Below are 16940 nucleotides of genomic sequence, written 5' to 3'. Positions count from 1 at the left end.
TTGATAATTTTGAAATTTCGAAAAGTCGATAAGTTAACAAAAATTAGAGCATTGTAACAATATATTCTTGAGGCCAAATAGAGTAAAAAAGTCTAGAACCAGTTTTTCTTCCGGCAAGTATTTAGCGAGATATCGTAAGTTAAATGTTGAAAAAGTTACCAAGTTTTCCTTAAATATCTTTGCTAAATATCTATTGCCAAAAACTATTAGGCAAATAAAAAAATGTTTGAGATAAAAGTCATTAAAATTAATTAGTAGAAAAAAATGATATAATAAAAAATTGGGATTTCCATTTAAAAAAAGTAATGATATAAAGTGAATATCTCGAAATTGGTGCCATTTGTAAACAAAATGATTTAATCATTTTGTGTCCCTCTTGAAACCATAGAACTTTTGTCTGAAACATTTTTTTCTAAAATGCTTAGTTTTCGAGATATTTCGCCATTCCTGTACTTTTTATACACCCTGTATAATACATATCGTATATCGTGTATGAGGATCAAAGAATTTGAAATTGCATATAATTTTTCTATGTCATTATTCTTTACGGTTCGTCATGGTGGCAAATTGGTTGCAAAGTATTTTATAATGAGAAGCGAAGTAATCGTTTAATCTTTAAATAAATCTCACACTAAGAGGTGCAAGTAATTATTACTTAAGAAGCAATACAAACGAGAAATCATACAAAAAAAAGTTGGTCTGGTATTTTCAACAGATATTTTATATATATACTTGCTATATAATTTTTATTTCGACGAATCGCTCAGGTGAGAAAAAAACAGTCTTTATTATTTTTTCTCTTTTTCCCTTCTTTTCCTTTCAATGATACAAGTGATACATTTTACATTTCTGGCTAATCCGTACTGCACTGCTCCCGTTTATATTTTGTACGACGCGATTGCTTGACTCTGTATTGCTTGAATATGCACAGCAATTGTAGATTTTCAAACGAATGCTGCGCTTTTCAAGATCTGCAAACAGAACGTGCGTGTCGTGAAAAAATGCGGACTAAATTTACATTCTAATAGACTTACTTCGGGTTGCTCCTTAACGTAACACGTGGCAATTCGGAAAGCCTTGTCGCAGGCATTGTCCGCGGCTGAAAATTTAACTTTCCGATTAGATCGTCTAACACTCAGTAGCTGTTCGTTAAATTTTAAGCGCGTGTTCTCTGTTATATTTTACGGAAAAAAAGGAAGAAAGGTACGATGAAAAAGAGATGTTACACAGGATCAAAGCGACATTGTTACACGACAAAGATGCCTGACGTTGAGGGAAGTGGAAAACTTACGGATTGATTTGCATCGATTGAGAATCCTTCTCGACGATTCCTGCATACTACGCGGCAAATGACGTAGGGCTTTTTCGAGATCGATAGTGTTGTCTTTGTTAAGAATACCGCTTTTCATCATGAAGCACTTTAAATAACATTTCAATCTCATGTCATCTTGCTCAACGTTACCGGCCTTTAATTGTTTCAAAGAATCTGAATCAAGGAACACGATTAGGAAAGATTAATGAGCGTTCTTGCCAATGCGCGAGCAACATAAAAAGTCCTTACCCCAGGAAACTTTCGTTTGTTGACGACAGTCTCGTTTAATGTCCCCTCGTACTCGAACATGTAAAATCAAATAAGTTTGATAATCGCGTCGAGTGACGTTCGATACTATTTCCCGACGCGATCGATTGGGACTATCTTTAGGTTCGCGATGAAACTGAGTTATGAAATTTTTAAGGTTAAGTTATGGAACTAAGCGCTCCGCGCATTATCATGCAAATGTAAACTTTGCATAATAATGTAAAGTGTAATCTCGTCGAAGTCTTGAAATGCCGGAAACACCAACACTTCTCGATACGAATATTTTTGCATGAAATAGAGAAGAAAAACCGAGACGTTCTTTTTTCGTTTGTCGCGTGAACGGTTACTTACTAGCAGAATTAACACGCCAGCTAAAGTGACGAGAAGTATGCTTGCAGCTTTCATATCTAAGGTACGTTTAGCTCTCTAGTGTTCAAGAGCGTTCTGAAAGAACTGTGTGTCAGGTAATACTAATGTTAACGGGGATATATATTCCTGGCACACCTGGAGCGCGAGAATCTTGTTGGCGCTTGATCTCTGATAGTGGAGCGTAATTAGCGCACAATCATATAAATGTCGGAAATAAAGTTGAATGATTGCATTAGTGCCGTGGCAATCAGCTTTTATGTGTAATGCATAAAACCGCGCGTCACTGACTTTGTCATGCAAATTCGTTGTAAAACGTTTTGAGAATTCCGAATCTTTTTTAGCGTTTCTCGCGATTGTTCGAGCGAATTATTTTCTTCTCCCGTTATGGCTGATAATAAGATGTCAATTTGCCGTCGATGAAAAGTATGAAATAATTATTTAATGGAATTTACTTACAAATATGACTATCTATCGCTGAGTACAACCGTACTGTTTAATAATCAAAGTTACTTTATTTGAACCAAAATTATTCGACCTGTTGTTTATTTATATTACGATCGCAATTTCTTTTTATTTGCCAATATATAGAGTTGTCTATAGATATTAACTTATTGGGATATTTAATGTAACCCAATCAGCGGATAATATTTTTTTAACGCTTTTCAAATATTTATTTTACATTCTTTTTAATTTCTTCCATTTTTTCATTAAAAAAATTTTTTTCATTCATTGCACAAAAGAAATATTTATTTAACGTTCATTTAATATATATTTTACATTAATTCTTTATTTAAAATGATATATTAGAAAAATATTTATTTAACGTATATTTTATATTTATTTTACATTAATAACTGGTTTAAAATTATTTTTAACGTTTTAAAAATGTCTTTTAAATGTTTTGTTAATATTTGTAAAATTATTTTTTAAATACTTTTTTTCTCATTGGGAATGCTGTCCTATTCTGCGACTTACCTCAAACTATTTCGCTTTCTTCATCGTGCGAGGCACCTTCTATTGGTTGCGTTCAGAAAACACAATTGTAAAAATTGTTTAATAAAAATTATCTTATAAGATATGATTGGTGTATACTTTAGATCTACCGATAACAATCTTTTTCAAAAAGTCGACTTCTCAACTATTGTGTTCTCTGAACACAGACAATAATATTTATGTATTTAAAATTTATCCTCTGTTAACATAGAAGCAAATATGCAAATGAACCGATCATAATTGTTTAATAGAAGCAGTGGCGGCTCGTAGCGGAGATTTTGAAATTAATAAAAGTAATAGGTAACTTAGCAGAGATTCGAATCTCACTCGATCGAGACTCAAATGCCATCTGTTAACCAAGATTCAAACTCTCATGGCAAAATTGTTGTTGCTGTCTGGTGGTGGTTGGTAGCGAAGTTGATTGCATGTTTTGATACTTCGTTCTCGATGGTTGTACCAGAGAGGAACATGAAAGCGACCAACACGGCGTTTTCGGCGACACCGACTTCCCGCACTGTGAAAGAACGCCATCTGCATCCATTTTGAGAGGGGAACTACGATGCTACATCTACTTTTAGGTTTCGGCGGTAAAACCTACATGTACTGGCAGTCCGTACTACATCCATTTTCAGACGGCTTATGTCCGTGCTACAACCATAATAGCGTACTTGACAAGCATGATTTCGCACATAGTTAATATCTCCATCCCTATTGGAAATTGAAAGTCGAGCTTTATGGTGAGAATAGGATAGATATAGGACAATATTGTGGTACAAGTGTGTTCCTGTATCTTGAGCCGTTTAGGAGACAAAGGATCATTCCTGTAACATTAACCGCTTAGTAGATATCGAAGGTTAAAGTTTTTAAATTGAACTTTTAATATCTCCGTTTCTACCGGGAATTGAGAGTCGAGCTTTATGGTGAGAATAGGGTTGATATAGGACTAAATTGTGGCAAAAACGCGTTCCTGTATCTTGAGCCGTTAAAGAGATATCAAAGGTTACATTTTTAAACTTTAATGTTCATATCTCCGTTGCTACTGGAAATTGAGAGTCGAGCTTTATGGTGAGAATAGGGTTGATATAGGACTATACTGTGGTAGAAAAATGAGCCTGTATCTTGAGCCGTTTAGGAGATATCGAAGGTTAAAGTTTTTTCAACTGGTACCGTTAATATCTCCGCTTATACTGGGAATTGAGAGTCGAAATTTATGGCGAGAATAAGGTCGATACAGGACTATATTGTGGTAAAAAAAACGGTCCTGCATCTCTAGCCGTTTAGAACATATCGAAGGTTAAAGTTTTCCAATTTATACCGGTAATATCTCCGCTTCTACCGGGAATTGAGAGTCGAAATTTATGGTGAGAATATGGTTGATACAGGACTATACTGTGACAAGAAAACGGGCATGTATCTCGAACCGTTTAGGAGATATCGAAGGTTAAAGTTTTCCCACATTTCTCCGTTGATATCTCCGCTTCTACTAGGAATTGAGAGTCGAAATTTATGGTGAGAATAGGGTTGATACAGGACTATATTATGGAAAAAAAACAGGCCTGTATCTCGAACCGTTTAGGAGATATCGAAGATTAAAGTTTTCCAACCTTTCTCCGTTGATACCGTTGATACTCCGCTTCTACTGGGAGTAGATAGTCGTCCATATAGTAGAAAATGTAGGGTTTTGAGAGGACTTTAAATTGGTACCAGAGCCAGACCTGTATCTATAACCGTTTAGGAGATATCGAAGATTAAAGTTTTCCAACCTTTCTCTGTTGATATCTCCGCTTCTACTGGGAGTAGAGGGTCGCCATTTACGGCAAAATGTAGGGTTTTGAAAGGACTTTAATTTGGTACCAGAGCCAGGCCTGTATCTCTAACCGATTAGGAGATATCGAAGGTTAAAGTTTTTCAGCCATTCTCCGTCGATATCCAGCCTTCCTCTGTCGATATCTCCGCTTCTACTGGGAGTAGAGAGTCGTCCATGTAGTCGAAAATGTAGGGTTTTGAGAGGACTTTAATTTGATAGCAGAGCCAGGCCTGTATCTCTAACCGTTTAAGAGATATCGAAGATTAAAGTTTTCCAACCTTTCTCCGTTGATATCTCCGCTTCTACTGGGAGTAGAGAGTCGCCATTTACGGCAAGATGTAGGGTTTTGAAAGGACTTTAATTTGGTACCAGAGCCAGGCCTGTATCTCTAACCGTTTAGGAGATATCGAAGGTTAAAGTTTTCCAGCCATTCTCCTTCGAAATCCAGCCTTCCTCCGTCGATATCTCCGCTTCTACTGGGAGTAGAGAGTCGTCCATGTAGTCGAAAATGTAGGGTTTTGAGAGGACTTTAATTTGGTACCAGAGCCAGGCCTGTATCTCTAACCGTTTAGGAGATATCGAAGGTTAAGTTTTTCCAGCCTTTCTCCGTCTATATCCAACCTTCCTCCGTCGATATCTCCGCTTCTGCTGGGAGTAGTGAGTCGTCCATGTAGTCGAAAATGTAGGGTTTTGAGAGGTCTTCATTTTGATGCCAGACCCAAGCCTGTATCTCTAACCGTTTAGGGGATATCGAAGATTAAAGTTTTCCAACCTTTCTCCGTTGATATCTCCGCTTCTACTGGGAGTAGAGAGTCGTCCATGTAGTCGAAAATATAGGGTTTTGAGAATACTTTATTTTGGTGCCAGAAACAGGCCTGTATCTCTTGCCGTTTGGGAGATATCGAAGGTTAAAGTTTTCCAACCTTTCTCCGTTGATATCTCCGCTTCTACTGTGAGTTGACAGTCGTAATTAATGGTGAAATGTAGAGATTTTAGAGGACTATATTGTGGTGCAAGAAACATGCCTGTATCTCTAGCCCTTTAGGAGATATCGGAGGTTAAAGTTTTTCAACTTGTACCTTTGATATCTCCGCTTCTACTGGGAATTGAGAGTGGAAATTTATGGTAAGATTAGGGTTGGTATAATACTACATTGTGGCAGGAGCGCGTTCCTGTATTTTGTACCGTTTAGGAGATATAGTGAGTTATATTGTTTAACTTGTGTTATTAATATCTCCGTTTCTACTGTGAATTGAAAGTCGAACTTTATGGTCAAAGTAGGTTTGATATAGAACTATATTGCAAAAGAGCGTTCCTGTATTTTGAGACGTTTAGGAGATATCGAAGTTTAAATATGCTATCGATGAGGTTCGCTTATAGCTTCCATTTGTTTCAAGAGCGCTTCTCGGGAACATTCCGTTCGAAAGGTTAGTCCGCGATAAAAAGTTTCTTGCGAGCTGAGGCCGCTGTAATTCAAAGTTAAATTGCAGCAACATTATTGTTATCGGTCAATCCTGAGACCGGCTGCTGACATCCATTTGTGACGTCTGCCGCGCTTTTGCGATTACCGATAAATTCAGTTTTCTTGATTGCTCGTGTGATTTCAAGTGGCCATAATATATGGCGAGAATACATGGCAATATATGGGATTAATATATGGTAATAATATATGGCAACAATATATGGCAACAATATATGGCAACAATATGTGGCAACAATATATGGCAATAATATGGGACAGTAATTCATGGAATATATTTTTCGTTACAAGAGTCAATGCAAATTTGCGGCATGCACAATGTAATAATAAAAGTAATAATAAAGTAATAATATAAGTTCTTTCTGCGAGCTTTGAGTCAGACACTCACCAATGATGATATTGATGATGTCCTGTTGCATCCAACCAGATCCATCAATATCCGCTCATGTCCGCTGCCGCTCTCCATGTCGCGCAACATCCATCTTGCAGCTCGTCCCACGGTGATCGCTACACTTTCATCACACTTCCGCGACGCGGTCGATATGCGGTATTAGAACGGCGATATTTACATCAATTAACGGACGTTTTACTCGCCATCGGTGGAAACTTTTTGCGCGCTGCGAAACGGACTCTATAAACTCGATCGGCGAGGAGTAAGAACCGTGTGAAAATTTATTGACTCGTCCAACGGATTTTTACGGTGCTTTTCGCGATTGCGTCTGAAAAGTCGCGAAAATGTGGAATTATCGATATCTACGAGTGAAATATTAGCGACGCGAATGCACGCGAGGAAGGATTAGACAATCAGAAACCGGTCCCCCTTAGGGAGCGCAAAGAGAGAGGAGCGGAGCAAAGTTTTCACGCATTATAGCTCTGTCACGACGAAGCTTACGTCCGCGATACTTTGGCGAAATGAGAATTTAAGTTTTCTTTGTTAGCAACGCGAGTAAAAACGCGTATATTGACAACCGCGGTCACGATATTCAAAGGCACGCGAGCGAGGATACCTCAAGCTCGGCGTGCGCTGGCGCAATTTCTACGCGCATTATACGCTACTCGAGACAATAGGGATTGTGATGAATGGACAATATTGCCAAATAATTCTACAGCCTGTTTTGCAAATAAAAGAAAAGTTGCTAACGATATCGGCATTTAGGTATGAATATATTTTATACGGATAATTGAATATTGTCAAATAATTAAATCGTTCAGTAATTCTGCGGCCCGCTTGGAAAATAAAAATAAAGCAGCTGATGTCGGTGTCGCGTTTGTACATATGAATATTCTCTTATTCAGATGACTGAACATCAAAAGAGAATCATTCAGTATTTTAAATCTTGTATGTAATGCAGGCTATCGATCAAGTAATCCCCTGATTGTTTCGAGCAATGTATTTTATTCAACGTCACAAATACACACATGCAAGTATCTATTTGCAATTCGCATTGACTCGAACGATATTTTTTAGTCCCACATCCGTCATGCAGAATTTTGTTTCTCTTTTCATTTTGACTCACTGAAACGACTTGCAGTCAGAGCCGGCCATGTTCCGCTTCAACTCTGTAACAAAAAATTCACATTTGCTCATCAGATTTGACCAACGAGTGCGAGCGAGTAAAAAAGTAGTTTACCCTCTGCGATCGTAATTCAAGTCGAGCCAGAAATTATATCCCAGCTCTATATCGCCAAGGGTCAAACAGAGGACTATAGTAAACTTACCTTCAAGCCGACTCTGCTTCGCCCGAACCGAATCCTCCGGTGCGGCATCCGCGTCCACCGGATTGCTGTTGCTTTCCGCAACAACTGAAACAGAAAAATAATTTTCCCGGTTGAAAACCTGCGGTAGAGAGAGAATATCTTTGATCGGGACCAATCGAAAATACGGATATATTTTGATACGGAATTTTTATCTTTATATTTTTGTTCCAACATTAAAAATTTAAATGGGACTTGAAGTTTTCAAGAGAGCTGATGAGGAACAAGTTACAAAGGCAAAGATCGTAAAGAGTTGAACACAGATGTGTAGGAAACTTGTAAACTTTACCTTCCGGCCGATCCTGCTCTTCCCGAACCGGATCCTTCGGTGCGGCATCCGCGTCCGCTGGACTTACTTCCCGCAACGTCTGGAACAAAAATTTAGCGTTCTTGGTTGGTAAGTAAGTTGGTAGAGAAAGAATGTTTGGTCGGGATGAATGGAGAATATTCGCTACGGTTTTTTTCCTTCATTGGCATTGAAAGTTTAGATAGGACTTGGAGCTCTTGAAAGAGCTGACAACAAGAAGCGTAGACAATAGTTGTGTGCTCTCGAAAATACTCTTTTACGAATGGACATTTAAATTTAGATCCCGTAACGAGAGTAAACAGACTTGAACAGAAGTGCTGACCGAAAACAGAAAAGGTCGCAGTCTAAGAAGCGATATGACGTTGAATATTCTACACAAGACCGGTATACGCACACAGTTGAGAATTATTCAGAATGTTTGATTGAGAACATGATGAATTAGAGATCCGCGTTCGTGGACCGTTATCCGTCTCTGTCTGGATCAATATCTCTTGTATACAACAATGCAATAAATAATTAGACAGACAGAGATTGACGAGAGTAATTGCAGATTCACAAAGTCATGATTATTAGTCGGATGATGACGGATTGTGAATGCCGAGCGCGAAATTCCGACTTCTTATTCCTGGAAAATTCGTCAAACGTCCGCTCTCGTTATCGGAGATCTCCCGCATAATAAATGATTCCACATACCTGGAAACGTGACGTATTGCTGCCGGCGTCCTGCTTCCCAGCTGCTGGAGTCCTTCGGATTTCACTCGCTCACGCTTCTAATGTCGGTACACGCGATTCGACCGTGTGGTTAATCAACGCGATGCCGACGCGATGCCGATTGAGTATCTCGAAGACCGACGAGATACATTTCTTTCAATTAAACGAGACGGAAATGACGAGCGCACGGCTGCTGTTGATGGAATGAGGTAGAATACACGAGGTGCGCGATTATTATAATACGAATAATACGAATAATACGAAGGGCAAAAAGTGTCGTCGCTCGCGAACCGATCAACACAATCGGCGCGATGTAAATATTGCTGGCCTCGGCGACGGTTGAAGCAAGAGAGACTTGCCTTTGAGCGTCTCTTCTTTTCTCGAAGGTTCCAGAACGACGAGGGGAATGCGAGGAGGCCTTTCAACTGTACGCGACATTGATGTACTCTATTTATTGATTACTATTTATTGATTACTGAAAATAAAGAAAATTACTCTGTCGAAGCATCGGACATTTGTTAGCTTTATGTTAATTAAAGAGGAATGTGTACGATTAGAAAATGTGTTAGCAACTAATTGTACAGAGTGTCAAAGTTGTTGTGACGCCGTTTTCGGAGAATAATTAAAGATCATGGTAACGTTAAAGAGAGGAATTTCATTCCATGCGAATTTTGTCTCGTTTTTATTAAATGTTAGTCCTGTATAAAATGTCGTATTTAAAAATATTGTTTCGCATTCACGAGATTTTGTCGTGAATTCTGCTTTGCGGAAATCTCAGATTGGATCGCGGGCCAATACTTTTCAATGCGACGGGGAATAGAACGTGAAAATCTTGTATGCCTCTGAATCCGAAAACAATTAGGAGAAGAAGTGAATACTTTTCAATACGAAAGTTCGCATTTTGAAATTATCGATTGCAATTGAATACAAGGCATATTTGAAATGAATTGAATCCTTTTTAATGCGAAGCATTCATCACTGCCATCTCGCATTTAGCGCGGTGAAATTTAATGAGAACTAATACTTTTCAGTCTTTCCCTTTCTTCGGATCAGAAAGCAGAATTCAGATGTCAATATTCAAAATGTCAATACTTTTTAATATGTTTCAGTTCGACATTTTATACAGGGAGATTATCCGCTGCGGACAATAACTCTTCTACTTTTCATCTAATATTCAATGGTGATAAATAACATTTAATTGCATTCGTTTGGCTTTTTTTATTTCGAAAATAAAAAATATATACCAGGGTGAGATTTCACCCATGACAACGTGATGTTCTTTGATGTTTTTTCTAAAAGTTCAAATATTTCGTCGACTCGCGAGATATTTATAATTGGAGTCTCGTCGCGTTAATTAACACGTGCTCCTCCGAGCGGATCGAATGCTCACCGACGGCCACTGTCAGTGCCACGAGCGAATGTCCGGAGCGGACGGGATGCTGAATTGAGAAGTAGGACGAAGGGAACGGGACGCGGGCATCATGCCATAAATCTTGCGTCTCCAGACATGTCAAATCGTTTATTATAGAGGAGACTTTGATACGGCAACATGTATTCGAAGATTTAACATTTAATACGTACTTTTATTTTTTCTGCTCCTCCCGCCTCCCGCCGCTCTTTTTAGACCTCCGGGTCTAAAAGTCTGGTATAGAGATGGCAACTGTGGTTGCAGCACGGACATAAACCGCCTGAAAATGGATGTAGCACGGACTTCCACCACATGCAGATTTTACCACCGAGACCTGAAAGTGGATGTAGCATCGTAGTTCCCCTCTCAAAATGGATGCAGATGGCGTCCTTTCCCAGTGGAAAGTGGGTGTCGCAGAAAATGTCGTGTTGGCCCGTGGCCGCTCTCAGGTTTCTCTCTGGTTGTACTACTCTCATGATGCTTCAACGACTCCACGTTGGCACACGTATGTCAACATGGCTTCGAAAGAAAGTAACCTACCCGTACTGTACACAGAATTAAATAAATTAGGACAGAACGGGGATTACGAAAGAGCTTTGAAAACCGCGAATAGAAGTGAGTTGGAAATAAATTGTTTAACGGAATAACGTAAAAAACATCGGTTATTGTAATAGAAATAATCACTGTCTTGCTGTCACATTTAACGTTTCTGTACACTGTGTTATGTTTGCATCTCGTTTCAGAATAATTTGTATTTAAATAAAAGAAGTCTCGAAACAAGAGAATCTTTCGTCTGGAGTTTATAAAAGTAACACACATTTTGTTATTTAGTCTTAGGCATCTCCCAAGATGAAGAGGCTGCATTGCACTGCAAGATTATCTGTTACATACAGCTGTCCAAGTTCAATGAGGCGTTACAAATTATTGTTAAGACTCCCAAATTGGCAACGTAAGACAATATTATCTAATATAAATTAAATATCATAATTATTTTAGTGTTAACTGTATATCAATATTGTATAGATCTTTTGTAACACTGATATTTCTTCTTTTTATGGATATTTTAGTACATGTGATACTTGTGTAATATTGCTAATATCCCTAATATTATGATTTTAGCATTATTACCATTATATAATTTGAAAAAATATCTGCATAGAAAAAGACATTTTGACATTAGTTTTGTACTGTATCGTCTAAAGTTTGTTCTTTCCAGCTGAATCTTCTGTACTAGTTCAAGAAGTGTACACTGATATGTTCTTTCCATCAGTACAGCAGAACTTAATGCAACAGTTCACTGTACTGCTTGCACTAGCTTCAGACCTAGTGCAAGCAGTTCAATATATTGTGAGGGCAAAATTTACATCAGTTCAGGTGGTGTATTTAAAAAGAACAGACTTATAGTTGTTGGGTCGTTAGATACTTCTGCAGTTTTTACTTTATTAATATCAATTATGCCACATGAAGTAACAGTATATTCCCATGTTCTTCATCCCAGATAGATTCTGCATGTAATGGAGGTACATAAAGATAAAATAAAATTTTCTTCATGAGGAATCATCAATATCTGTAATAACATGTTGCGCTATGTTGTTTCCACTGCACTGTGGCGTTCTTTTCTACCCTATCTGACATTTCTGCATATATGAACTTTTGCCGTACTCATCAGTTTTAGTTCTGAACCGGTACAGTTCTAGTGCAGCACTAGTTCAGCTGAAAAAAACAGATCCCTAGTAGTATCTTGTTGCAACAAAATATATTTTAACAGGTTTTAGATAATTCCTTTTCTGTTTATAGGAATTTGGAATTTGAAAAAGGGTACTGTCTTTATCGTTTGAATCAAGTTTCTGAAGCATTGAAAGTAATAGATAATGTACAAAATCCTTCTTTAAAGATTAAAGAACTAAAAGCTCAAATATTGTATCGTCTAGAAAGATACGAAGAATGTTTTGCAGTATACAGAGACATTATCAAGAATTCACATGATGAATATGAAGAAGAAAGGGAAACTAATCTTGCCGCTGTGCTTGGAAATCTAGCAATTCAGGATTCTGTAAGTTCCTTGTGTCATAAAGCGATAAAAATTTACTTAGTATTGAGATAAAGTAGTGAAAAGAGTTTTGGTTTAACTTATGGTAAACATTATAGACTTTGGAAGTTCCTTCATTACGCGAGCACACTTATGAATTAATGTATAACGCAGCATGTCGTTTGATTGCGCAAGGAAGCAAGGACGATAGGACTTCCTTAATTGAAGCTGAAAAGAAATTGAAGATTGCTGAAAAAATGTGCAAGGAGGGCTTGGAGGAAGATGGAGCATCTGAGGAGGAAATTGAAAATGAACTGGGTGTAATTCGAGTACAACTTGGCTATTGCCTGCAGTTGCAGGGGCGAGAGAAAGAAGCTCAAGCGTTGTACACAGCTGCTTTGAAGGCCAAGCCAGACGATATCGCATTAGTCGCCGTAGCTAGCAATAATTTAGTATGTCTGAATAAGGATCAAAACGTCTTTGACAGTAAAAAGAGAATGAAAAGTGCCACTCACGAAAGTCTGGAACACAAATTGACCTCCAGGCAACGGAGAAACATCGCGTACAATCAATGTTTACTAGCATTTTTTACTGATCAAGTGAGTCTTTGTGCGGTACAACTGATAATAAGATGGTTCATTTGTCGGTCTGGTTATTATTTACAAAGACAAAATATATCTGTCATACATGTTTTTCAGGGTGAACAGTGCCACCAACTGTGCAATAATCTCGCAAAAGATCACGTTACGCTCGCGGCGGACGCGATGTTCGTGAAAGCTGTGCAACTTAGCAAGGAAGGCAAAGCGATAGACGCAATGAAATTGTTGACCCAGCATGCGGTCGGCGAGAAGGAATTACCCATGAAATTGGCTAGCGTGCAAGTACTTTTGAGTCAGGAAAAGAGACAAGAAGCGATCGCTGTCCTCGAGAACCTAAATGAAAGGGACAGATCCTTGCCAGGAATAGTCAGTGCGCTCGTGACGCTCCATATGGCCGATAACAATCGTGAAAGAGCATCGGATATTCTAAAGAACGCGGTCGCATATTATAAAAAGAACAAAGTATTCGTACTTGATATGTTATTGATACATTAATTGCAAATCGCGCGCCGATTTTTACACATGAGGAATTTTCTTCCAGGAAACCAACAAAAATCTAGGAGAATTATGGCGACAGGCTGCTAATTTTTATTTGCGGAGCGGAGAGCTCAAGATCGCTGCCGACATTCTGCAAGAATTGATCGATGCTTCGCCGTCGGATGTCAAGACTTTGGCTCAATTAGTAGTTGCTTACGTCCAATTTTGCCCGACTAAAGCGCAAGCGTTGTCCAAACGACTACCACCGCTTCACGATCTCGCTGAAACCATAGACGTGGACGCGCTGGAAAGTAGCAATTGGGTTATCGGCACCAAAGTAGTGAAGAAAAAGATAGAACCCTCTCCCGGGTAAAAATAATTATCTCGACTGCTTTGTTATTGTTATCGCGTAGCTTGGGATTGTATTGACTAGATATTTGTTTCGCCAGCAAACCGATATTAGATGCGATACAGAAGAAGCAGAAGAAGAAACGTAAACGCAAAGGTAAGCTGCCGAAGAACCACGATCCGAATATACCTCCCGATCCGGAGCGGTGGTTACCAAGACATGAGCGTAGCGGATTCCGTAAGAAACGCGACAGAAGAAACAGAGATGCCGCCATGAAAGGCACGCAGGGAGCAGCTACAGGAGCTAGTGATCTTTAGTACGTATATGAGTGAACGATGCGTTCTCGTTTTATGATAAATAGGCGATCAATCATCATTTCTGAAACAATGCGAAGTAACATATTGCTCTCGCTCATAGTGACATCACTAAAATGCCTGCAAATACCAAGCCTTCTCCGAATCCCCGTCATAGTCCAGCGGTGGAAACTTCTGGACCGCGTCAACAACAACGCAAAGTCCAGCAGAAGAAGAAGAAGAAAGGCAGCAAGTGGTAACGATTTTGATCGGATCATGTTAAACCTAACGTTTTCCCGATATATCAATCAGATTGTATAGTCCACCGGAAAAAAAGATGAAAGGAGCATTTCGTACTGTAAAAAATACAAACAAGAACAATCAAATGCATTTGCTACCGTGTAACTGTATTTATGTGTACGGGGGGTGCAACATTGGAATATAACATGTAATACTGCCATTAAAGAGAGAGACAAGATAAAAAATAAGGTGAAAAATATACACACGATGTATTATTGAGAAAGCATATTTCAAATGTTTCCGCCACTTGCCTGCGCGCCGATTTATTATCTACGTATCTAACATCGCATCTTCACACGTATAACAATGTAGACAGTGATATTAAACTCGTCTGTTAATCTTATCGTTGTTGAAAACTATATTTTGTCATTGACACCTTTTCCTTTTGCAATTTACAAACGTAGTTTGGAGTACTTGGGGAGAAATCATATATTAGGAGGTTGAATTAATTCTGGTCTTATTTTGCCAATTTTTAACCTTTATTTTAAAGAAATGGTTAAATTTATATCAGTCAAAATATTTTCTGTCAGCTGTGACTTTTTCCCATCTTTTCGCGACAGCGACTCCGCAACGATAGAACGATCTGTCTTTCGAAGCAATCCAATCGGACATTCATTTTTAAACATCCTCATAATTTCATGCTGCAAGATTGCAACATTGCAGAAACGATGCGAAATGTTGCTGCAATCTTGCAGCAAAGGTAAAATGTCCGCTTGCAGCAATATTGCAATAACATTGCAGTGCAATATTGCAGCAACATTTGTAATATAATTTATATGCAATAATGCTTTATATATATATACAGGGTGTTTGACAGCATCCTTATCAAAGCTAATATATATAGCTAGAATAGATCGTGGTTAGTAATGAAATCGATGTCTTTATTTAATCAACCACATGAAATTTTGAGATATTAACGATAAAAAATTTCTACCAAGAATAGAAATTGGTAGAATTTTTTCTCTTGGTAGAAATTTTTTATCATTAATATTTCAAAATTTCACATGGTTGATTCTATTCTAGCTATATACTAGCTTTGATAAGGATACTGTTAAACACTCTGGATATACTATGTCTGTACTCTGTCTTATATGTCCCAAATTCCCCATTGCAGATATTGGGTTGGCAACTAAGTGATTGCGGATTTTGTCGACAGATGGATTTTACACTTTCTTTTGTTTCGTTAACGTGTTCAAAGTACCTAACCTATATTTTTTTCTTATTGTTTGGACTTCTACCTTTCATTTAGTACAAAAATTATATCGATTAGTTCTTTAGTTTTGTTTTTATCCCAATTTAAAAATGGAAGAGCAAGACGTGCACTTCAGACATATTTTATTATATTATTTCCGAAAAGGCAAGAACGCATCGCAAGCACACAAGAAGTTATGTGCCGTATATGGGAATGAAGCCTTGAAAGAAAGGCAGTGTCAAAATTGGTTTGCCAGATTTCGTTCTGGTGATTTTTCATTGAAAAATGCTCAACGATCTGGCCGTCCAGTTGAAGTCGATGAGACCCATATCAAGGCCATTATCGACTCAGATCGTCATAGCACAACACGTGATATTGCAGAGAAGCTCAATGTATCGCATACATGCATTGAAAAAAATTTAAAAAAGCTTGGCTATGTCAAGAAACTCGATCAATGGATCCCTCACCAGCTTAAGGAAATTCATTTGGCGCAACGCATTAGCATCTGCGATTCGCATCTGAAACGCAACGAAATTGATCCATTTCTGAAAAGACTAATTACTGGCGACGAAAAGTGGATAGTTTATAACAACATTAATCGGAAGAGATCGTGGGTGATGCAAGATGAACCAGCTCAGACGACATCAAAAGCAGAGATTCACCAAAAAAAGATTATGCTGTCAGTCTGGTGGGATTATAAAGGAATTCTGCACTTTGAACTTTTACCAAACAACCAAACGATCAATTCAAACGTGCACGTTCAACAACTCGCCAAACTGAGCGATGCAATTCAAGCAAAGCGGCCAGAAGTGGCAAATCGTAAGGGTGTTGTTTTCCACCATGATAATGCAAAGCCCCACACATCTTTGGTCACTCGCCAAAAATTATTGGATCTGGGTTGGGATGTGTTGTCACATCCGCCATATAGCCCTGACCTTGCGCCTTCAGACTACCATTTATTTCCTTCCATGCAGAACTCCTTAAATGGTAAAATTTTTAATGACGCTAATGATGTCAAATCACACTTAATTCAGTTTTTTGATAGCAAAGATCAGAAATTTTATGAACGTGGAATTATGACACTGCCTGAACGATGGCAAAAGGTCATCGACAAAAACGGACAGTATCTAATTGAATAAAGTTATATTTTTAAGCAAAAATTTTGAATTTTCATTCTTATTTAAAATCCGCAATCACTTAGTTGCCAACCCAATATTATCATGTTCATCTTGAAATTTGACCCAATTGGCCTCCAAAACTTTTAATCGAGTGTTAATTAGTTGACGATTAGT

General features: G+C 38.2%; 2 protein-coding genes across 2 annotated transcripts; one reads left to right on the top strand and one right to left on the bottom strand.

Moving 5' to 3' along the window:
* Window positions 1-803: 803 nt before the first annotated feature.
* On the bottom strand, window positions 804-2158 carry Obp9 (odorant binding protein 9). Its single transcript, XM_019841442.2, has 5 exons — window positions 1931-2158; window positions 1562-1619; window positions 1292-1486; window positions 1035-1099; window positions 804-971 (listed from the first exon to the last, which is right to left on the bottom strand). Exons 1-5 carry the CDS (start codon window positions 1982-1984, stop codon window positions 945-947), a joined length of 399 nt encoding a protein of 132 aa, XP_019697001.2. The 5' UTR covers window positions 1985-2158; the 3' UTR covers window positions 804-944.
* An 8676-nt stretch (window positions 2159-10834) lies between these two features.
* On the top strand, window positions 10835-14546 carry Srp72 (signal recognition particle 72). Its single transcript, XM_011141248.3, has 8 exons — window positions 10835-11024; window positions 11241-11358; window positions 12207-12462; window positions 12558-13037; window positions 13137-13499; window positions 13579-13883; window positions 13964-14179; window positions 14281-14546. The coding sequence occupies exons 1-8, from the start codon at window positions 10925-10927 to the stop codon at window positions 14414-14416; spliced, it is 1974 nt and encodes a 657-aa protein (XP_011139550.1). The 5' UTR covers window positions 10835-10924; the 3' UTR covers window positions 14417-14546.
* The last annotated feature ends 2394 nt before the right edge of the window (window positions 14547-16940 follow it).

The sequence above is a fragment of the Harpegnathos saltator genome, unplaced genomic scaffold (assembly GCF_003227715.2).
Source record: "Harpegnathos saltator strain DR-91 unplaced genomic scaffold, Hsal_v8.6 scaffold599, whole genome shotgun sequence".
In the NCBI taxonomy this organism is placed as follows: domain Eukaryota; kingdom Metazoa; phylum Arthropoda; class Insecta; order Hymenoptera; family Formicidae; genus Harpegnathos; species Harpegnathos saltator.
The sequence above is the reverse complement of the archived record's forward strand: the minus strand, read 5'-3'. Positions and strand labels throughout refer to the sequence as shown.